General features: G+C 40.0%; 1 protein-coding gene across 1 annotated transcript in view; it reads left to right on the top strand.

Annotated features, from left to right (window-relative positions):
• Positions 1–15487: 15487 nt before the first annotated feature.
• The window catches only part of LOC131573316 (alanine and glycine-rich protein-like), a 52552-nt gene continuing 44561 nt past the window's right edge, over positions 15488–23478 (top strand). The window contains exon 1 of the mRNA XM_058827163.1: positions 15488–15607. Within this exon, the coding sequence (XP_058683146.1) occupies positions 15488–15607 (120 nt within the window). The remainder of the gene's footprint in view (positions 15608–23478) is intronic.

The raw sequence follows: 23478 nt of genomic DNA on the forward strand, positions 1-23478 counted from the left end.
AAGCAGCAATGCACACAAGAAATAGCTCACATCCTTGAGATTGTTGGTTTCTTTGTAAGTTGCCAAATCTCTGTTAGGACTCTATAGGTGAAATGGCCTTTTTCCTGCTCTTCCTTCATGTGGGAAACTGTGCCAGCTGGTTACCCAGGGAACTTGTCCTTCTTATGCTGGAGGGAGGAGGATTTCTTGACTATCTTGAGGATGGGGATGAAGTCAAAATTTAACCACACTCTTCCCTTACAATACACAAGAGCACTTCCCCTCCCTGGGCCACAGGGATGTGTTATAAAAACAGGTCAAGGTGCATCACTCCCATACAGAACTGTGGAGAAAACCTGATTCTGTGGGTTTTTTCTACACTTGCTCTATGACCTGCACACAGATAATGTTAGAAAAATGGAAAGAGTTAAATATAATGGCCTTTGGGAATGCCTTCCCAGCTTGGTGCAGGTATTTCCTGCCCAACAGCTCAAAAATTGTAATTCAGGGAATAGATGCACATTTCTTTCTGCTCTCTGCTCATTAAAAAATCAGTGATGACAGAGTGATCTCCAGAGTGGCTGCTCTGTGCCTTGCCATAGCTCTGGCCTTCCACCAAGCAAATGGGCTTGGTGCTGGTGAGTACCAGGACACATCTCCAGGGCCCAGCCCCACATTGTAGGGCAGAAGGAAGAGCTCTGAATGGCCTTTTGACCCTCCAGTCCCTAATCCTATTTACATCCTCATGCAATCAGAGAAACCTTTGACTAAAGCAGTCTTCAAGTTCTGTGAGAAATGTGCTGATCTACGTCTCATGCAATGCCACACACTGGGGACAACCCCAGAAGGGAAGAGTTTTACAGCAGGGAGGAGTTAAAGTGGGCTTTAGGGCTTTAGAATGTCTGACCTGCACCTCAAACTTCCCAGGACTGGCCCAGTAGCTGCTCTAGACTCTTGCAAACGTGGCTTGCATGTCCTTCTCCAGGACTGCTGAGCTGCTCAGCTTCTTCAAGATCTTTAAATTTGGGTTTCCCCACAGCCAGACCTTTCTCAAGCTGCTTAGCTTTTTTTTCCTAGTACACCCACATAATTACTCCAGCACAAAGAGTGGGCTTGTGAAGCAGCAGCATTTTAAAAAACCACAAACTCTGATCTCAAGGCAATCTTTCCCTCCCACTTCCTCCCCCTTCAAGCAGGGGTGTCAGCCGTGCTGTTTCTTTCAAACTTTCTCTGAGTCATCTCATCAGGCAGCTTGTAAATACTTGAATGCATCCATCAATGTCAAGTCAAAGTAAGTAAGTAGCAGCACATGCTGTGCAATGGACTTTCCCTCGCTCACATTTCTCTCATTTCCAAGGATGCAGAGAATTTAGGGGTGACCCTATCTCCCTGTACCATCAGCATACATACAGACATGTCATCAAAGATGTTGTGTCATCATGAGAACAAGACACCAGAAATAAAGTGAGCTGTTTAAATTCAAGAAGGCTTCAACTCTTCTGCAACTCCCACTACTGTATTATCCAGGGTGGAATGCCTTAATGTAAGATGCTCCATTCATTTAATCCTAAACCTGAGAAATTTGAGGAGCTGCATTACCAGCATGCCTTTGAGAATTTGAGAATGTGTCATTGCTAACCATTTTGGACCAGCTGGTCACAGCATTATGAACTGTTGCTAGAAAAATATTATGTTTTCATATTACAAGGGTGTAATTTGCTGTGTCATCGTTGCGTACTAAAATCTAAAAGGCAGAATGTGATTCAGAGGGTGCATAGAACACAAACCACCTCCTCAGAAGGCAAAAATCTCTGCTGAAGAGCAGCAATGCCCCCAAGTATGACTGATAAATATGTGAATCTTGTCATGAGCTAAATGCCAAAATATGGACCCTGCACCAAGGCTTTGCTCAGCACGGTGCACAATTCCCTGGTTTGTCTGCTAGTAGGCTGGTTTATGGTAATGAAGTCATGGCAGTGGGAAGAAAGGAAAAGTCTTGCAAAATTTCTGAGTTATTCCCTCCAGATGGCTTGGAAGGAAGGTCTGGTGTCATCGTGATATTTGCCTAATAACTCTGAAATGATCAGTTGAGGTGGATGAGTGTACTCTCAAATAAGTGTATGTGTGGAAATGTGCTCCTCCCCAACCCTTCCACCCAGACAGGTTGGTTATGTGTGAAAATCATGTTGTGAGCCAGGAACTCGAGCTCAGTGCTCCTTTATGGAGTAGACTGGGGAAAAATTGGCTGAGTAAGAAGAATATTATACTGCAAAATGGAAGGGAAGATGTACCAAATACTCTTCCTCCTCTCTGCTTCAGCCCACAGGGAGAGCTGAGCACAAGTCCTGCTGTGAGAGGCATCTCACTCACTATGCTTTTAAAACATAAGACATTGAGATCTCTCTCTAAATACAGTGGCCTGTCAGAGTAAGGTGAGTACAGATGGTAGAACTGATCTACAAGCAATTTTTCCCTGCCATGACCAAGGGACATTTCAAGGGTTGCCCTTCCCTCTTTTTTCTCAGGGAGTGCAAGTTGAAAATCAGGATAATTGCACAGCAAAAATGCTTTCCATCTCACTCCTTTATTTACTTTTTTTTCATGATTTCCTTCCACTCCCAGGTGAAGGAATGCAGGCTGTTTGAAGAGCTGATCTGCTCGGGTGGGGCATTAACTTAATTTGAAACATTGCTGAATATTTAGTCATGTTCTGTAGGAGTATTAGAATCAGAAAATTCTTGGATTCCTAACAAACTCTGCACGTGTACACGATCTCCAGAAAGAGAACAAGTGTTTAAAAACAAGGCTCTGTACACAATTCTGAAGTAATTTAAATATAAGATATATATATATATATATAATTTAAGTTAAAAACATCTTGCAGTACTACATTACTGACAGCTGAAAGTCAGACACCAACTGTGATGGCACAGATCTGTAAAGTGCTTTAGGGAAAAATTACTAACTGGTAAAAATCTGATTTTAAAATAAAGATAGCACAAAGAGAAGTTTGAGTTAATTTAAATAGGAACATGCCATTTACAAACAGAAATCTCTTTCCAATGATCAAACTGGTCAGCCAACAGTGGTTTATGAAGGTTGCCCTCTTATTTTCAAATCCATTACCTTGTGCTGTGGCATGTGGCACCTTGTTTTTGTGACTTACATCTTCAAATCAGGACACTTCCCAAGTCTGCTAAGGGCTATAGCTGGGTCAGAACCAAGTTTCTCCTCTCTAAAAGATTCTGTGTTTTCAAAAAAAAATTCCCATTTTGGACAAGGATGAAAATGAGCACTTCAGTGAGTATTTAATCATGGGCTTACAGAGGTGTTTTCAGTATGGAATCACTTCATCTCCTGTTTTCCTGGAGTAATAGAAGTAAGTACACCTTCTTTTTAGAAAAGCATAAAGACCTGATAAAGTGGTTGCTTTATAAACAGGCCCCTTTCTGATCCTGCAGACTTAGACTAGAGATGAAGTCATACAATGCATACTGGAGTGGTGTTCAACAAGAACAGGAGCCAGCATTCAGACCAGGTCCACTCATAGGTCACAAATACCTGCTTCTGGCTCTTTTGGTATCAGATTTCAGAGGAAGGTAGAAATTGTAAAGCACAAATACTTTATAGTGAATACACTTTCACTGCTTGAAAAATGAGCTCAGAGCTGATGGTGGATGACAGATTGACTGATTTATCCAAGTTCCATGGACAGTTTTCCAGCTGTAACTCTGGAGCCATAGTCAATATGTAGTCATTTAACTACTTCCTGGAGAGGCATAACGAAGTAATTAGCTCTATCAGATATACTTGCCCCTATGTGCCCACAAAACTGCTCCTGTGAAAGTCAAAACACAAATTTGGGAGGTACTCCAGGCCCTAGTGTTGTGTTCACAATCAAAGTGAGTCAAAGGCAGCTGCTGTATCAAAAAAACTCCCTCCAACTTCCATTGTCAAAGGCAAATTGGCTTTCAGGTCTTAATGGTCATTACCCAATCCCTCATCATTGCCAGTGGCTGAGAGCAGCTCCCCCACAAAGCCACACAAGCATCATTCACTCTCACACACCACACTGACTTCAGCACCGAGGTGCATCTCATGCCCCGACTTATCTTGGTACGTGCTGCCTATGAATAATTCAGAACATCTCCAGACAAGTTTACCGTTTCAGTCCAACTGAATAAGCAGCAGTAACAAATTCGATGCAAAAGTGTAGCAGCAGACTGCATAGCTAGTGCAAAGCAAGGAAGGTTTCCATGGACACACTTCTGCTCTGTTAGGAGGCTTTAAGAGAGAAATGCAGCATGAGTGAAGCAGCTTAAGGACATAAGTGAGGATTGACTGTTCCAGAGAGCAGCACCAGTTGTGTTTGCCTGGCCGGTGGGGCAGGAATGTGTGATGAGAGTTGGAGGCAGCTGGCAGGATGAAGGCTGTGCAATGTGCCCATCCCTGCAGTCTGGGGCTGCTCCGAGTTTTGCCAGCGTGCTGTGCTTATTAATCACTACTGGTGTGACAATGGGCTGCACTCCTGGCACTGCAGCTGTGCCAGATGCTCTGAGACCAGGTGCCAAGTCACACTGTGCAGGACATGGTCACACGCAGATAGACCTGTGCACATGAATCCTTGGGGAGTGTAGACACTTTGTTATAACACTGAATTGTTTTTGGGTACATAGCTTCCTGATTTTAACTTTTTTAGCCAGAAATTGTACCAAACAGCTCAGAGGCTTTTGTTAGAAACAGGCAGAATTATTGTGACAATGTGTTTGGCAAGGATAACACTCAGCAGATTTCAAGGACATTTTGACAGGAAACTTTAAGATACATTGTCAGTGCTATAATGAGAAAGAATATCCTTCTATTAACATGTATCTAGATTTTCTCCTTGATTGTTTGGTTAATGATCCCAGCCTTGTTAGCTGCTATCAGGGAAGATCCAGCAGCTAAAGGTCTGAGATGAAGAAGATGAAGAATCATGGATTTCTAAATTAGAAAAGTTCAAAGGTAGAAATGGGTAATAAGGAAATGGAAAGAAAAATCTTTGTGATCATCATCCAAACTCTAGGGGGAAAGAAAGAAATCTGCTATGGATAGGAGGTACTCTCCATTCAGCCCTTCAGGTCAAAGGGTTTTCTGAAGTTTCTTTCTTTGAAGACAGTAAGTAAAATCAGCATGGATTTAGGAGTATGGGTTAATGTGGAATGTGGAATACAAAAGGAAAGACTTGGAAATATTGTGGCATACGGGTCCCTGTTGGCCTTAATCAGTGGAAAGGAGAATGCAGTTCTTTGGGGAGAATGACTTTACCCTGCCAAAACTTGTCACACCTAAATTACTTAACTATTCCTGTTATGCTTGTCCCTTGCAATATTTGAGTAACTGAAAGCTGGCCCAGCTCTATTTGTGGATTTGGGAATTTGTTGGAGTTAGGGGTTTGCACTTGTAAAATAATCTATTTTTGTGTTTTTCACCACAGCTTGCCTCTTCATTCCAGTGTTTCCTTCAAGTTCTCTGAGCAGGGATTGTCTCTAGCTATATTAAAATATCTTCCTTCTGGTATGAGTGGTCCTGCTCTGGGGCAGGGGTGCCTCTCCTGCGCAAAGCATATCTAACTTTCCAGTCTACAACTAGCTTCTAAAGGTCTTGGTTATCTTTTATCTGCTATTTAGGTAACGAATCTACAGAAAAGAATCCTATAAGTCTTTCCAGCTATCTGCCAAACTAATTGAAAAAAGTCCCATTAATTTCTTTGGGGCAATTGCTATGTAGTGAATAATGCAGTAAGTCACTCCAAGCTCCTGTGTAACATTTCCTTGCTTTATGGATTGTTTCCTAGCATGCCTGCAGCAGAGCTGTTTACGTTGTTTTCACTTTGTAATTTTGTGCATGAAGAACTACAATAAACATAATTAAAACCAAATTTCCCTATCTCTCCTCCTATATTTCTTCTCGTGACTCTTCCCTTCTCTTAATCTTCTTCATTCTCCTGCTTCCTTCCTCTCAAATTTATTCTTTTTTCTTTACTCTTTCTGCTTTTCATTCTGCTTCCTCTCCATTCTCTGTTCTTTTCTGCCCTTTTTTTGCATTCCATGTGTTTTCAGAGCCCTCAAAGGGCCCACACTTAACATAAGCCGGGGTTTCCAGAGATGACAAGTTTGTGGGTAGATGCCAATAAGATTTGAAGCTGAAACACAATCATAAGAAAGATCTACAAACTCTTGCAAAACTGGCTTGTATAGACTCATACCTATGAATGACTTATGAGCAGACTGTCTACATTGCTTGTATTTTCCATTTAAGGTGATCAAATGTCATCTTTTCACCATTCATCCAGATGCCTGAATTTGTATCTATCAGTAATTTTCTTTTTAAGGAGATAACTGCTACAATATTGAAAGTGCAGCTGGATTTTATTCCCTAAAATGTCCCTTCTGGGTTTGTGAATGCTGACCCTATTTTAGGGGTCAAGATTTTAGGGCTCTCCATGCTTTGTTTCTGCATGACCATGGGTTGACCAGCTCATCCTTGATCTTCTGCTTTCCGTCTGCAAGACGAAGATATTGACTTCTTTTTAAACTACTTGGAGTTCCACAGATGACTTTAAAGAACTTAAAGACTTTACTATAAAAAATGCTTTTTTCTTTTATTTGCACCAAGAAAGCACCAAACGGTTCTTGCTGAGCGTTCAGCCCTTGCATGTAGAGCGGATGAATGCTGACCACTGGATGGATGAGAGGGTGAAGTTTTTCACAAAAATTAACAGTTCATCCAAAAAATGTGTAGAAGCTGATGAGCATTACCCAGTGGGATTTTTTAAATTACTTCTTCCTCTGCATCTCAGGAAAAGCCATCACATCTCATTGTGCAGATTCTGCTCACTAAGTGGGAATAATTGGCTACTGGAATGACACTGCTTTAGTAGGCACCATGACGTTATGATAAAAAGTGTATCCCTTTGGAAAAAGAAAGAGATGCCACTGACTGCGCTGAACACCAATATCAGTTTGCATTTTGCTATCTTTTCTAAGGGTCCCTGTAGCCTTGCCCAGAAATTTTGTTTGGCCATTGATAAGGACTGTAGGATTTGGCTTTGAATGAAGAGGATACAAATTTCACCTTGCCATCTTTCAGAAATGTCATTCTTGACTTACAGGAAAATGCTCCTGCTCAGTGCAGAATCCTGTTCTGACAGACATAATGAAACATAGATTAATGCTTTCATGCTAAAATGTTCTCTCATGTTCTCACCTTTACTGAGTTTACATGAAGAAAACGTGTCCCAAGGTGTGGAAAGCGATCACATTTTTTTCTTTACATAGCTTCCAAATTGCTTTGAATGTTATTTACCAATGAAAGAAAAAAGGTGAGAAGGTTTTCCCCACCCCTTTACCCCCTTCTCTATGCTTGCTGCTATTACAAAATACCCAGCTGAAGAAATGAAGCAAAAAATGAAGATGAATTAGCATTAAGTGCTCCTGGACACACCTATGAGAAAGACTTGAGAAGTTCCAAGACAGCTGGAGAATGAAATTCTCTGTTTGTCAACAGCTGAAATGCGACCACTTGGAGAAATTACCACCAAAAGTCACCATGTTTCGTTAAGTCTAGATTATCTGCACTTGTAAATAACACATTACAGTTGCTTCAGTGTAAATACAGATACCATTATTTCTTTAATGCTCTCGTGTTAGAAGACTCTTGGTGCCCCAATACAGCAGCAACCTTCACCTAACAAACTTTTCTAACCAATTAATTCAAGGGTGTCTTGCTCAATAGAAGGGAAGAGATAGGGTTTGATCCAGATTTTGTGGGGATGGGGAGACAGACTTCCCTTTGGCTTTCCTGCCTCAGGCCCCTGGAGACCACTTGTATGTGAATTTTAACGTGGATGTTCCTCGCCCATCTCAATCCAACCCAGGGGTCTTGGCAGGGACACAGCCTAAAGGGGTGACCCAGGGTTCATCTCACACTGCACCGAGGGCAAGGCAGCTCTCTGTTTCCATTTTAATTGTGTCAGTGTTAGCCAGGGCTTGCGTCTGCTTCCTCTCTCACCCCACAAAGGGAAAATGTGTGCCAAAATGCTTCCTGTTTTTCACCGCCAGCTGGGTCGCGTGCTCGGGTGAAGCTCATTAAGGCAGTGTGTGGCACTAAACCCGGCAGCCTCCAGGAGTGGAAACAATCGTGTTCCAGCATCCTAGTCCTGAGTGGACTCAAGTGGAAATCAGGCTGCATAGCACAATCAAAACCTTAAAGAGGGAAGGCAGCCACATTTAGCTTTCTGAACAAACCAGGGGAAGAGGGCATGTGTTCCAACAGACGGTGTAATTGTCCTTTTCTTCAGACAACCTAGGAAGAAGAGCCCGAAAAGAACACCTGATGGTGCGAAATTGCTTATAGTCAGAAGGGTTTGCCTTCTTTCCCACACTATGAAGGGGCTGTCCATTTGGGCAACCCTTTTCTGGCTGCTGGAATCAACATGCATGACAAAAGCATAATTAACCTTTTTTAAAAAAAAAAAATGTTTCTTGACAAAAGCACACATCTGTGTCCTTGCCACACTTTTCTGTACTTTATACTCCTCAGCTGTGATATCTCTCCCTCCCTATGCTGCACCTACCTTTTCCTAAGCATTTCAGGCCAAATTGTTTGAATAATGCCGGTCATTTTGTCCTATAAGAGCTTATTTTTCTCCCAGAGCAAGCTACAGGGCTGTTATGTCTAACTCCAATCTCACACGTGGAATAAAAGACAAAGAAAAGCTGTCTAGTGTTTCACTCTCTCTCTGTTCTTGGTGGCTAAAACAAGATTTCATAATAATGTTTATGTTTAGAATTTCTGCAGTAATAAGCAGATCAGTATCTGCGTGTATGCAGTAAGTTTAAAGAGCTGTTAATAGACAGTTGGATGGCTTAGGAATTTAAGACCTTCATTACTATGTCATCAGTTCAAAGCCAGCTCAGTTTACCAGTGATCCCTGATAGCATCAGTCTCTCCTTCCCAGATGAAGCAGGTATGCTTGTCCAAACTTGGAATTGCATTGCAATTCCACAGAAAAATCAGGAATTGCAAACTTTTCATTCCACAGATTCCTACAAAACAATATTCTGAAAAATGGTATTTTTAAAAATTTCAGTGCTCCTTTTAAAATTTCATTTGGTGTGCAAAACACTCATAAATGGCCAAGATTAAAAATATGCCAAAAGGTAGAATGATGTAACAATAAAATATAATACACAACTTTCTTTTTTAAAATAATGAATTCTGAAAATCTATTTTATAGTTATGATCAAGAAAGGATATATCCTAAAATAATATATAGTTTTTGGGGTAAAAGGAAAAAGGAAAAGGGAAAAAGGAGGAGAAGGAGAAGGAGAAGGAGAAGGAGAAGGAGAAGGAGAAGGAGAAGGAGAAGGAGAAGGAGAAGGAGAAGGAGAAGGAGAAGGAGAAGGAGAAGGAGAAGGAGAAGGAAAAGGAGAAGGAGAAGGAGAAGGAGAAGGAGAAGGAGAAGGAGAAGGAGAAGGAGAAGGAGAAGGAGAAGGAGAAGGAGAAGGAGAAGGAGAAGGAGAAGGAGAAGGAGAAGGAGAAGGAGAAGGAGAAGGAGAAGGAGAAGGAGAAGGAGAAGGAGAAGGAGAAGGAGAAGGAGAAGGAGAAGGAGAAGGAGAAGGAGAAGGAGAAGGAGAAGACAACACAGTGTTTATTTAACAGTGAATATCCTAAATGGTAACAGTTTGTTGCACACTGCTTTCCCCTTCCAAATGCTCCATGAGGAGACAGTGGGGTTTTAAAAATACAGTTGTAGGTTTTAGGTATTTTCCTGATGAGACCCACCAAATAAAATCAGAGGACTAAAATATTTGTTTGTCTGCCCATTTCCACCATCATGGGAAATCACAAAAGTTATCCACCAGTGCTGGATACTTCCAAAGCCAAGTAAGGAGTTCAGACAGGCTGATAATTTCCTTGTCTCTGAAAAGTCACTTTGTATTTATCTGTGTTGCTCTCCCAAGGGAGGACTTTCTTAATTAATTGGATTCTTATAGTGAGAATAGATGAGATAATGGTGTGGTAAGGCCAGTTTTCAGCTATGGAAATGCTCAGGATATTGGTTGTTCTTAACACTATATTAAAACAGGAGAAAAACTCGTCATCCCTTTGCCTTTGCTACTGTCACTAGGAATGTAGGTGTCAATTACCATAAATAATAAAGAAGAAGGAAATTTTCTTAAAATTCCAATGTGGAAAAATTCCACTTTAATTTCTGAAAAAAAATCCTTTATCACTTTTTAGTGGAAGTTTTCTTGGGCTATAACTCTTTCCTCCAGTGTCATGGTTTTCAGCATTTTGTCTATGAATGCTTCATGGTCCACAAAGTATTCCTAGGGTTCAGGAAAAGGTGAATAAGTAAAGAAGGTTCATATATGCTCTGGAGTGATGTATACACATGAATAGTTGTGGAAAATTGAAAAGGTTTGGAAAAACCATAAAGTAAAAAATTGCTCTTGCAGTCACTGAGGAGTAGAAAAATTTTGGACATGGGTATCTGGAAATTATGTGTTTAGTCTAAAAGACTTTCTCATAAGCTACTTTAAAAGTAAGTTATAATGATATAGGATTGTTTCATGATACTTTTTAAAACATGCAAAGAAACTGATAAACTGATTCTTACTTGAGGGTATCTAGGAATGCCAGACAAGCTCAGGATACATACAACATGTAGGTCCTGCTTCCCTAAGAGGTCATACCTGCATTTTGAGTAGGCATGGAGAGACAGAGCTTTTCCTTTAGAAAAAATCATGGCTAAAGAAAAACAGTGAAACAAATTGCTTGCTAATATTCTTTCAAAAAAAAAGATGTCATGTGAAATTACTCCATTCTAACCAAAAGGTTGTAGCTCCTTATTTTTTCTTCTCTATTTTTCTGAGCTGCAATAATGACATGTTGCTCCTGGTATGGTATCTGATATCAGACTGATTCACATACTCTGAATGTCAGGGAAATCTGACAGGTTTTGGTCATCCTCTGACATTCTTCTGAATTCTGAGGCTGGAATTGGGTCTTGTCCCTTCCCCGCTAGCACAACTTACAGCAACAGGCACCAGCTGACCTGTAGGTTTCTGTAGGTAAGCTGCTCTTTATTTGGAAAGCTTTGTCCTATTGCTGAGAGAGCTCTTTTAACAATTATTATTATTATTACTATTGCTACTTATTTTTCAGAAACAGAAGAACTCCCCACACCTTTTTCTGCAAGGCTGTAGTTTCAGTGTGTCCAGTAAAGTACTCACATTTTATATCATCTGAGGGTCTGAAACCAAGCATCCTTGGACTCAAATGGATGGTTATGTAGAATGTTATGTAGAATGCTGCCTTTCCATGTTGATGTAGCAGTGTATTAGGGTGTAGCTTTCATGCAAAATCCCAGCTTTAACTTAAAATTAACTCTTTGGGTCAACTCTTTCAGATTTTCAGACTGGTACCTACACAAATAACTCCATGGGCAGAGATGTTTGGGTCAGTGAGAGCTAGACACATTGAACTCCTTTGGAAATCAAATTCCTTGTACCTCTCCTTCCTACAAAAGCTTTACCTGTGCAGTGATGCATAAGCAGTTTTGTGCATATCAGTGGAGCAGCCTCCATATGTGCAATTAAATACATGAATATTTGCAGCATTGAGACACTTATTTTGTGATTTGCTTGTCTTGATCTTAACTTGAAACCAGTGAGGCTTGAAAAAATTGTCTTGCTTCTTACAAGAGATGAGGTGAAAAAGTGAAGCTACTGTTTATACTGAAGGAATTTCTGAGTAATCTCAAGGTAAAATAGCTAAAGCACATTTAGTTTGAAGCAGTCAAATATTGTAGCCTAACTATGACTCATAACTGCCAAGTTCAGCATCTTAGAACTTAAAAATGACTGCAATTTCATGAGAAAAAACAGGTGAAACTGGAGATGCTGGCACCTTGAAACATCCTTCTGTGACAAGAAGGTGATGTTTTGTGGACTGCAGCATCATTTCACTTGTTATTTGCAGATGCCCATAGCTGAGACAATCTGAGTCAGTGAGACAGAGTGCCACAGGAAAGTTTGTATTTTCAAGGGAACTGAGTGGTGATTGCAACTCATTGTGGTTGTGTAAGCATCTCTGAACTTCTCACAATTTCATGAGTTCAAAACAGAAGAAGGTTCAGAAGTTGTTGCATTCCTTCCATTCTTAGTCTGATTTTCAGCTATACACAACCAGGAAATTAAGCAACCTCTGTATCTTTTATATATATATATATATATATATATATATATATATATATATATATATATATATATATATATGCATGTAAATATATTTTTAGTCTGCTTTTTTTTATTTTTTTTTTTTTATTTTTTTTTTTTGACAGCTGTAGTACCAGGTGCTTGAGAATCAGCATCAGGTGTTTCCTACATGGAAAACTTGTGAAAAGAGAATTTTCATGAGCTTTTGGTATAAACAAAATGTTCCTTAAAGTTCTTTAAGTGTTCCTTCCTGCTATAGAGTGGGGGAAGAATGCTCTCTTCTTAAAATTATTTGTTCTCAAAAAGTGAAAGCTTGGCTTTGGTGACCAAAGGAATGGTTTGTTCAAAGGCTTTCAGTGAAAGATGGAATGAAATTCTGGGTTCTCTGTAGTCAAATCTCTTTGGCCTCAAGGACATCCTTAAGCCTTTAAGTGGCAATTACAGAAAAGACCTTGCAGTGATTGTTTCAATATCTCTGCAACAGAACATGTAGATCACACCATGTTTTATGAAATGCTCCCTGGGTGATGTTTGGAAATTAACTTTGCCATATGAAGGTAAAAGTTCCCCTCCTGTTTGAAGAGTTTCATGAAAAAAAAAAAAAGAAAAAGTGGATCGCCCACTGACAATTTCAAAGACCAGTTTTAACAATATCACACTTTTGTTTGTTTATAGTAAAGCTCTTGTCTAAACTTGAAGATTCAGGGTTGTTTTGCCCTGGAGTAGTTTTGTTGGCACCGTTCATAATCTTTTAAATTCCAAGCTAGACTTTGGAGGACAGTCAATGTATTACTTCATGTGAAAGCTATTATTCCCTATGAATAATTAGCACTCCATTCTGTAGGATGGTGAACGTGAGGCTTAGTGCTGAGCTGCTGCTCGGAATGCTGACTGTGGTTTTCACAATTTGCAGTCCAATGTGGAATAAACTGTGGGCTTGGGCTGCCTGAAACACCCCTCAGGTGTTTGGGCTGCTCACTGAATGAGTTCTCTTCGGGAGAAAGGAAAAGATTTTGTGCACATGGATCTGTCCTCCCCAGCCCCAGGTCCATGTGCAGGAAAAGCAACTTGCAAAAGTGAAAATGGCTGCTGTGGAATTCCTTGCCATGTGGAGGATTGCAGATTGGAAAGTGACCAAACTGCAAATGCTTGTTCAGCGTTCTCCTGTCCACAGGGGTGTCACTGAAATTTTTTGTCCATTTCCAAAGAAGTCAGCTCCTAAAACAGAAAAAAGATGATGAAGAAGAGCAGGAAAAGGCAGATTTTGTTTATGTGCCATGCTTTTCAGGCTGTCAATCCACATATCTCTGTGCTGGTCACACTTACAGAAGCTTCTTGTAATCCTGACTAAGAAATTTCATCTGTTTTCTGAATTAATCTGTCAGAATGATTTAGGGATATCATGCTGTAAAGGCTGCTGTTATCTGTGTAATACAACCTAGATATCTTTATAGATGATTAATTCTAGTGTAAACCATTTACCACAACACCCACATAACTGGTATGTGAGATACTGATAGTGTTGGACTCTCCCAGAGCATGGGAGCCTGTTGCAAAAAGAATCCAGTGCACAAACCTAAGATATTGAAAAAGATAGTTCATGGTTGCTTATGGAGTTGCTAGAAGTCATAGCAGCCTGGAGAAAAATGGATCCGTATTTGGCACTGCATCACTGTCATTAAGAAAATGTGATGATTTCTAATGGCAGGCTATGAAAACAGTTTTAGTTCCAGGACTTTTCAGAGTGATCCCAAGAGTTTGAAATATCTCAGAAATCACTTTTCCACATGAATTGTGGAATTTGTCTATTACAGGCTGAGGTTCAGGCCATAGATGTTTGCACATGACCTCAAAAGTCAGTGAGTATTCCTATGAGAGGACAGGGAAAGTGAACAATTGAATGTTGACCTGAGCTATTTTTACCCAATATCAAAAAGTTTCACCTATTTTTATAAATATTCTTTTTAATTTTTTTTTCCTCTGGGTGAATATTCTGGTTAAAGTGTGGTGCTCAACAGCTACTAAGTGTTCTGGAGAAGAGTAGGACAGGAATTTACACCCAGTGAACACTAAATCTTTGTGTGAACACTGTGGCCATATCATCTTTCCTCCTGAACAGGCAAGTTTTGAGAAAGAGAGTAAATGAGAGACACTTCATTGAAGAATTTCTAAATGAAATACTCCTCCCCTTATGCCACTTAAATTGAATGCTAGGAATATAGTTTTAATGCCAAAAAGGACTATTTAGGATCATCTTGCCTACAAAACCTATAGATTTTTATCAAACTGGTTTCTCTTTTGAGCCTCTAACCCTTGGTAGGGTACACAGGTTCAATTTCAAGGCTTCACCTGAGAAGGAATCCAGTGTACCCTTGAGCAAGTGATTTGGCTGGAGATCTTGGCTGTTAGGAATGCTCGCCTTTGCTCCTGAATGCAGTTAGCATAGTTGCCAGATGTTGGATCTTGCTCTACCCTAATCCATTAGTTTTAGAAGCCCTTTGCTATCAGAGGTCCTTACAGACCATGTTCAGATCCTTTTTTACCTTTCTGGGAATAAACTAAACAGTCTGAAGTCCAGAAGTCATAAAATTCCTCCTTACAAAAAGGTTTAACTTTAGATTGTTGCTCCTGCTGAAAGGTGACTGTAAAAACAGTGCTGTGGAGTTTCATGTTTATGGTTTTAAGGGTTTCTATATAAAGAGTTTTGGTTTAACAGTTAAAATGCAGTGTGACTGCCTGCCAGACCTTTCAGTTTTATCATTGTCTCTGAGGGAAGTTGAGATTTTCATCCTGTCTATCATCACAGGCAGTAAACACAGATTAAATCAGACTAAGTATTGAAGATTTCTATCGAGGTCCATTGTCTGCATCCCTCTCCCCTTGGAGAAAAGGGATCACATCTCTGGTGACATCAAGCCATCTTTTGCCATGTGATGTGACTTGGAAGTTGCTCAGTGCCCCCATCCCTGGCTTCCCTTCCTGTACCCCTCACCAGGAGCAATGCCCAGTCCAGCATTGCACAAGTGGGAAATGAGAGGCTGCAGGGCAGTGCCACAGAAAGGGGTCCTGGTCCATGGAGAGCTGAACATGAGCCAGCAGTGCCCTGCAGCCAGGAGGGACATCCCTGTCCTGAGGGACATGAGGCTCAGCATTGCCAGCCAGGAAAGGGAGAGGATTGTCCTGCTCTGCTCTGGGCTGGGGCAGCCTCACCTCGAGTGCTGGGGACAGCTTTGGGCACCACAATGGAAAAAAGACGTGAAGCCTTTGGAGAGTGGCCCAAGGCAGTGAAGATGCTGAAGGACTTGAGGAGAAGCTGTGTGAAGCTGAGGGCACTTGGTCTGCTCAGCCTGGAGGAGGCTGAGGTGAGACCTCACTGCAGGTACAACTTCATTGTGTGGGGAAAAGAGGGGCAGGCACTGACCTCTGCTCTGTGGTGACAGTGACAGGACCTGAGGGAACGGCCTGAAGTTGTGTCAGGGGAGGTTTGGGTTGAGTATTAGAGAAAGGTTCTTCCCCCAGAGGGTGGCTGGGCACTGAACAGGCTCCCCAGGGCTGTGGTCACAGCACCAGCCTGGCAGAGCTCAAGAAGGGTTTGAACAAAGCTCTCAGGTGCATGGTGTGATCCTTGGGGATGGTGCTGGGCCAGGAGTTGGACTGATCCTTGTGGGTCCCTTCTGACTCAGCAGATTCTGTGATTCTGTGATTTTGTAATCTTCTCTGGTCCTGCTACACCTTCCTCTTCCCCGTGTGGAGGTGGCACTGTCAGTGCCTGTCACTGAGTCAGCAGCCAGTGTCACTCTGTGAGGACAAGTGGCCCTGTTAATGAGCCACAAGGTGAAGCTGAGGTCTGCTCCTGCTCCTTCAGCCACACCAGCTCTCTTCTGCAAACACCCAGAGAAGCTGTATGGTGCTCTCTAAAAAAATAACTTGAATGTCCCCTAGTGTAAAAAGCATCAATTTTGTTCTGTGAGAGGATTTCACTGTTACAGTCCTTTCCTCACAGCAATGCTGTGCTTGGAGGCAAAGAAACCCTTTTTTTTTACTCCCTCTTGTTCCAGTTGGTAGGTGTAAAAAGAAAGAAAATTCCATACTTTAAAGATAAGAATTACAAAACTAGTGGATTATATTGGTGACTGTAAGGAGGAAAACTTAAATACAGATTAAGTTAAAGAAAAAGGGAAGAAGAAATGAAGGAAAGCAATGAATATTTGAGAAAAGAGTACACAGTGTTTCTTTTTTCTCTCTACTAATTTTTCTTCCCACCACTCCTTCCAATTTAAATCTTTCCTTTGCTTGTAGGCATCAATCCAACAATTATATGAAGCAAGTAATTAGTACTATGTATGGAAATAGTAATATTAACTTAGGTGACCACAGTCAAGATCAGATTTCTGTTCCTTTTTTTTTCTATAATATACATGTAGAATTATATTTCCCATGATGGAATATTTCCTTTGCAATTTGTTAATTGCCTCTTTTATTACGAAGAGAATTTGTACTCAGAGAGCTACAAAAGGCCATAGGGCTCCAACAGCACTTAGAAACAGTCAGATCTGCAATGGGAAATAAAGGGATGAATTAAATGATCCCCAAATGCTTTCCAAGCCTGGAACAAGAGCTAAGGCTGTCTTTTAACATGTTAACTTCTCCCTAAACACATCCACATTGTCAAATAGGCAAATCCAGGCTCTCCTGGGTCAGAGCTGTACCTGCAAGACCCAGAGGTGCAGGAACAAACACTGCAGCTGTTTTTTTACAGGCGGGGAGCTGGATGTGAGGCCTGGGGAAACTCTTTGGATTTGCCCCAGTTGCAGGGTAACAGGTGGAATACTGGTCTCCAAAAACCCTCACTACAGACCATAGTGTGACCAACCTGCTTGATAAAATACTGGGAATTCAGGCTGCAGTGTTCTGGGCTGGGTATCATCACTTTCTTTCCTCTGCCTGATGTTTTTACCATATGGAAAACATTTCCAAATACATTTCACAAGCTGTGTCTTTTTAATTACCATTAATGATACTTAATTCTTGAAGATATATGTCTGCTTAAATATTTATTATAAATAAGCCCACACTATAGAGTTAGAGTCCATTTTAAAATGCAAATCATCTCTAAAAAACAGATTTAAGACAGATCTTATGCAATATTTATCAATTAAAACTAGTTTCAGGGATTCATAGTTGCATAAGGATTTATAAATAAAAAATAATACTGGGGGATATGTTTCATTTAAACTATTTTATTTTCTTTAGATTCAGTTATAGCTAATATTTTGGTAGTTAAATTTAAATCCTGCTACATAATTTACATCTGAGAACATAAGCTAACATCTAATTTAATTTCATCTTCTTTAGAAGAGATATAAAAATTATTTTGCAGATTCATAGGGACATTGTGGGACTTTTTTATGATTAATGTGAGAGGACACAAGAAATGCATGTATGGATAGTTGTTAGCAGTCTTCCACCACGGCTACAGTCTTCTTGTAAAGAAATCAGGAAGGGTGTGGATTCCTTAAGAAAACCAAATAAATCATACATATTTATTCCAGACCTGGCCCTACCTAGACTGTGAGATCTAATGCAATTCTGGTCACAGTCTGTATTGGTTCAAAAGAAAACAAAAGTTCTGCAGCTGCTGCTGCCTGAAATGTTTGGTTGGTGTAGCCAGTCTGAACTGAACTGGAAAGTTACTATATAACAGTAACTTTTTTTCCCCCCAGAAAGAAAACATTGGGAAATTAATATTGATATACTTTGTTCACAAAGTATTTGAAACTCCCCAAGCCTGCAGAGGCTTGTCAGTGTCTTAAAAATGTCTACAGATCCAGAATTTTGTCCTGTTTTGTTGTGTAGGTCAGTTTGTCTTGTTTTCCTGTATCCTTCTGTTGTTTCTTATCTCAGTCTTACACTGCAAACCCCTTCAGACACAGACCAACCTTTGCTCCTGACATTGTGCCCATGGCAGGGTTGTCTTTCCCTGTGAAGTCTTGGTGATGCAAACAATTATATCAAAAAGCCATTGCTGCAATTTGTTTAGGATTCCTGTAGTAACAAATGTCTGAAGACTTTGAATAGATCTTGTTTGAATGACAATGATTCTTCAGGTGAAAAAAAATTTTCTTTGTGATTTAGGTATTTTCCAGTGGTAGAGAATCCATCACAATCCTCTGCAAATGATAAATGTTAATTTAATTTTCTTAAAACAACAGAACAAAACCTACCTGTCTGTTTACTCAGAATTGCAGATGATTCAGATCTGTTCAGTTTAGGAATCTGCCAGGATGAAGGGTATCCTCCTGCTATGGCACTCCATCCCAAAGGATACTGTATTTCTCCAGAAATTCAGCCCAGGACACACCAAAGAGTTTTGGGGAGATTGCTTTACTTCTCTAAAGAGTTAACAAGAAATAGGGCTGAACAAATAATGAAATATATAACGCTGTGGATTTCACTTCTCCCTGCTGCAAAATGTCCATGAGCAGCATATACATTATTTAATGTGGCTCTTCAGAATTGCTACACAGAGCTGTACATTGGTTTGTGCACATGAGAAAGGAGGGCTATTATTCCTTCCCAACCAATTGCTTGGAAAATGCCCTGTAAATATTTGAGTCTTGAGAAATATTATCTGTGATGGATCATATCAGTATTTTGCTATTTTTTCTGGACTTGGCAGGTGCTATCAGCAGGTGTAATGCATTTGGGCTTCAGCTCTGCCATGCAGACACACAGTTGGGAAATTAAAAAAAAATTGAAACAAAGCAAAACAAATGTCCCCTTCTTGAGCCAGTCAGGGCTTACACGAGACACCATTATTGCAAATCTTGTGTTTGGTGGTGAAATCCGTGGACAAATCTTGAAATGGATGCAGTTTACTGGAGCCAGGCTGGCCTTGGGCACCTGCAGCATCATGGCAACGAGAGGTTTGAGAGTTCCCTGCCAACAACAGCCTTGCTAAGAAGTGGATGACAACTTCAAGTTTCATTCTTTTCCCTCACAGCTATCTGCACACCTCCTGATGCACAACCTTCAGCAACAGGTAAAGCCTCAGGTGGGCAGCAAAGGACAGCAACCCCTGGAGGTATCCTGGTCCACCCACTGCCTCCAGGGACATGGAATGTGGACTGGGTACAGCAGCATGGCAGATTTGAGGGCACTAAAATAAAGATGGCTTTTTACTAGCAATCCTCTGTGAAATTAACACCTACTTCTCCTGATTGATTGTTTGTTTGTTTTTTAAGTACCTGACATTGAAATGAAGCTAACAGGCATTCTTGGTATGGCTTGTATTATGAAACAAGAAATTATTTTAATTGCCCTAGCAATTCCCTTCCCGTTGCTGTAAACAAAATGATTTCCTTCAGCAGCAGTCTGACTCATGTCGTGCTTGACAAAGGAGCTGCTCCCTCGGATCAGGGCTGGTGAAAAGTTGTGGGGGCTGCAGCCTCTCCCCTCACCTGGACCACGGGGGCTGCAGCCAGCCCAGGGATGCTGCTGGGACAAGGACTGACCTCTCAGCCCTTTGCTTCAAGCTGTCCTCCCCCTGCTCAGTTTGTCCAGACTCTGCCCCTCTCCTCTACAACTGCTTTCATTTGCAATTCATTTCAATGCTGCATGTGTGGAAATCATTTTAGGATAGGGAAGAGCACTGAGCTGGGAGAGCTTTGAGAGCCCCTCTCTCTCTGAATTATTTCTAGATTGAAGTATCTTTGTGAAGTTTGAAGTTTTTTTCCCCTTGAGCAGGTTCATGCCCTGTAAAAGGATTCAAGTCAGACAGAAAAGCAATTGAATCCAAAGGAGTAGAAAAGGGATATTGGTGCATGGGAAAATTCTGTGGATTTTCTCTCAAAATGTGCTGATCTATTAATTCATGCACTAAATGCAGGACACAAATATTATGAAAATGCATATCTGGCACTGCACAGCCTGCAGAACCTCTGTCTCTGGTGTTGGCCTTGAGCACACAGTTTCAAAATTACTGATTTAAACATTTTATTATTGATTACATAATTAAAATGTGAGTGAAGGAAGGAACATACAGGCAGTTATTGTATTCAGCTTTACTTTATATGACTTTATGAGACACATTATTTATTTGTGTTCTGCTGTGAGATGAGATTGAAAATTGTCTTTAGATATGCTTTTGGCCCTTGGCATGTGAAACACCTTGGATTAATATCAAGTCTAAAGACAGTACTACCGTTATATGAACGCTGCACTTCAGCTTTCATATTCCGGATGCTTAATCATAATGCTGTAGTTAACTAAATGCCTGTAACTTTCTCCATAAGCCAAATAAGTCTGTATTATTAATAAACGGCTCATTTGCTGAGACTTAAAAAAACTCCTCTATATTCTCAATGCTCAGGTGAAAAGGGGAGAGATGAAGAGACATTTTCAGACACTTCAGGGTGTAGAAATTATATCACAAGCTTCTTTCTTAATTTCATAATACTTTTCTGCAGTCTTCACTCTGACTAATATGCGGCTTAAATTGTGTAAAAACAAATTGACATTATTTAAGAGACACAGATTTCTCTGGAGAAATACCAATTTTTCCTACATGTATCTCTCCTGGTGTTAGTGGAACAGCAGAAGCACACAGATGCCCCCGTAAGAATTTGCTCATAGACCTAAAAAGCCTTTTGATAATGACACATACACATTTTAATTAAGTAAAGAAGACATGACTTCAAACTGATTTGTGTGGTAGATCATACAGCAAAACTAAGCCAGGTTCTTGTTAAATCCACAATACCTTTGAGTCTGATAACAACAGAAATAAAATCTTCCTGATGCAAGCGAAAGAGATAGAGAGAGCATTTGGGAAAGAATGTAATGCAGATTCAATAACTCTTATTTTCTATCAAAATCAGATATGAAAGTGACTATAGCATTTTTGTGTGCCTGTGTCAAATTTTGTCAATGCCAAATAAGCTGAAACTACAAATTCTTAAAAGATGCCTCAAGTAACTTGCAGTATTTATCTTGTCACAGCCAGCATTTTCAGGTGGATGTAGTACTGGTTTGCTGTAGTGGCTGCGCTTATTCAGCCCGAGATGAAGTACAAGAGATGTTATTTATAGTAACTCCTTCCATTAAACTTGAAGCTTGGACTCTGTGCCACAGAGGAGCATCCAGCAGTCTGGAGAGTTCAGATTACTCCAACTGCTCAGACACCAGTCTGGCTTTCATTTCATAATCAATAATGATCCATCCCTCATTTTTATTGCTACCTAAGCATAACTACTAAATAGATACTGTGGGAGATACACACCACTATTACCACTAAAACATCTTTGTTCAACATCCTGTCTGTGGCACAGCAACACTCTTTTTTTTCTCATTCTTTGATTAAAAAAATTTTGAAGTATTTGCTATATTGAATGATGAAGTGGATTTTCCCTTAAAACCCTGGAAACGCTTTCAGGAAACATCATGCAGCTAGGTTACAAGCGTCTTTTCACTTGCTTGTTTTCTAATTGCATATAGCTTGCAGCCAAAAACTTGGTAGATCTGAACACATAGAGCCTCTGGAAGATGTGATCTGAGCTTGAAATTGAATTAGATTGTAAATTTTGCATATTTTTTTTTTTTTCATATCACAAAACTTTGAAGTCAAACATACTGACCTTGAGAACATTATACAGCCCAAATTAATCTCCTATAAAACCCTAGAATTTACAATCTGTTACAAAGAGAGCAGAAGAGTCTCTTGGTATTGATACTATTTAGTATCAGGATTAATTATTCACTAATTAATTACATTTGGTTCAAATTATTTGCTTTTGCTTTCTGTTCCTCATTTGTTTGCATACCTGTGCCAGCTGGTCATACAGATTGCATAGGATTGGGTTTCTTCATTTGGATTGCTTGATACTTTTAAAACAGGAAAATTATAAGCAAAGCAATTTGGGCTTTGAATTTTATGATACACAGTTCTTTGAACTAAAATTTGTAATACTCTGGGGGTCCTGTTAAGACATAAAAACTAATTTGTACTTCTGAATAGTTTGGGTAGTAAATAATGCAATTCTCTCATAATCCTTAATACAAAATAAAAGGATTTTTTTTTTTTTTTAATGTGCCAATCTTCCATGGAAAACCAAGTGGTATTTTAATAGCATTGCTAATTTCTTGTTAGTAACCAATAACTAGAAACCCTAATTATTCAAGGTTGCTTTTTTCTACACTTTCTAAATTCTGGATGTTTATTATGAGTTTTCTCCTTAGTAAAATTTTGTGTAAAAGTGTTTTCTTGCCTTTAATATCAGTAGTTTTTTGCCCCTCAAATTCTGTTCAGAATTCTCAAGGCCATTTTCTTCTCCAGGGTGAATCTATGCAGAAGCAGGAACTCAACTGCATATGAAAAAGGTTGAGGGCAAAACCTGACCTCAAATTTTGATTTTGTTCAAAACCAAAACCCAGGTGAGAAGACTGTATTTTCTAGCACTCAGTCAAAAATGAGCAGTATTGAGAAATCTAAGTTACTCAGGCACAGCTGAGAAGTTCACAGTGCAGTCAAGAAGGATAATGAAGTTTTCAGGTCTGTGGGTTTAAACCCAGGCAATTTAAATGAATGTTGCTTAAACTGGTCATCTTCTATGGAAATATGCTCAGTAGCCTCTTCAAAATGAAGAGTAGCTGGCTTATCAGATTTTCTAGTAGGTACCCATCTACAGACCAAGTAAAGTTCTTCTCTCAACCAAAAATTCAGGCAAATAGGACGTATTTGCAGTAGGGAAGGGTCCAAATCTTGTGCTTTGGTTGAACTGGAGCTGTTTACCTGTTCACAACAGACCTGGATTGCAGCAGTCCTAAGTTGTTAAAAACTATTATCACAGCTGGCTGCAGATGTCTGAAGTATCCAAGAGTTTATGCCACTAAACCTCATGCCACAAGTACACCTTGGTAGAATTTAGGTTGAAGCTTAAAAGCTATTGATAAACTGAAATAATTAAATCATGCTAGGGAAATCAGGATTCAAAATAACTCCATTCATCAGGATTAACACTGTCTGGCACTGTGCAGACTGGGTAACAACTATTCCATATTTATTGTCTGAATAGTATCTGAATTAATTCCTGCATTAGAAATTTTGTTCCCTGAGTTTGATCAAGCTGAAATTGCATGTATATACTTCACATTTTGATTGTGTGCATTAGGCATTCACTTTTCAGGCAGTCATGCACATCAGAGCACTCACAGATCATTTCAGATATGACGAGAA

The sequence above is a fragment of the Poecile atricapillus genome, chromosome 1 (genome assembly GCF_030490865.1).
Source record: "Poecile atricapillus isolate bPoeAtr1 chromosome 1, bPoeAtr1.hap1, whole genome shotgun sequence".
Classification (NCBI taxonomy): Eukaryota; Metazoa; Chordata; class Aves; order Passeriformes; family Paridae; genus Poecile; species Poecile atricapillus.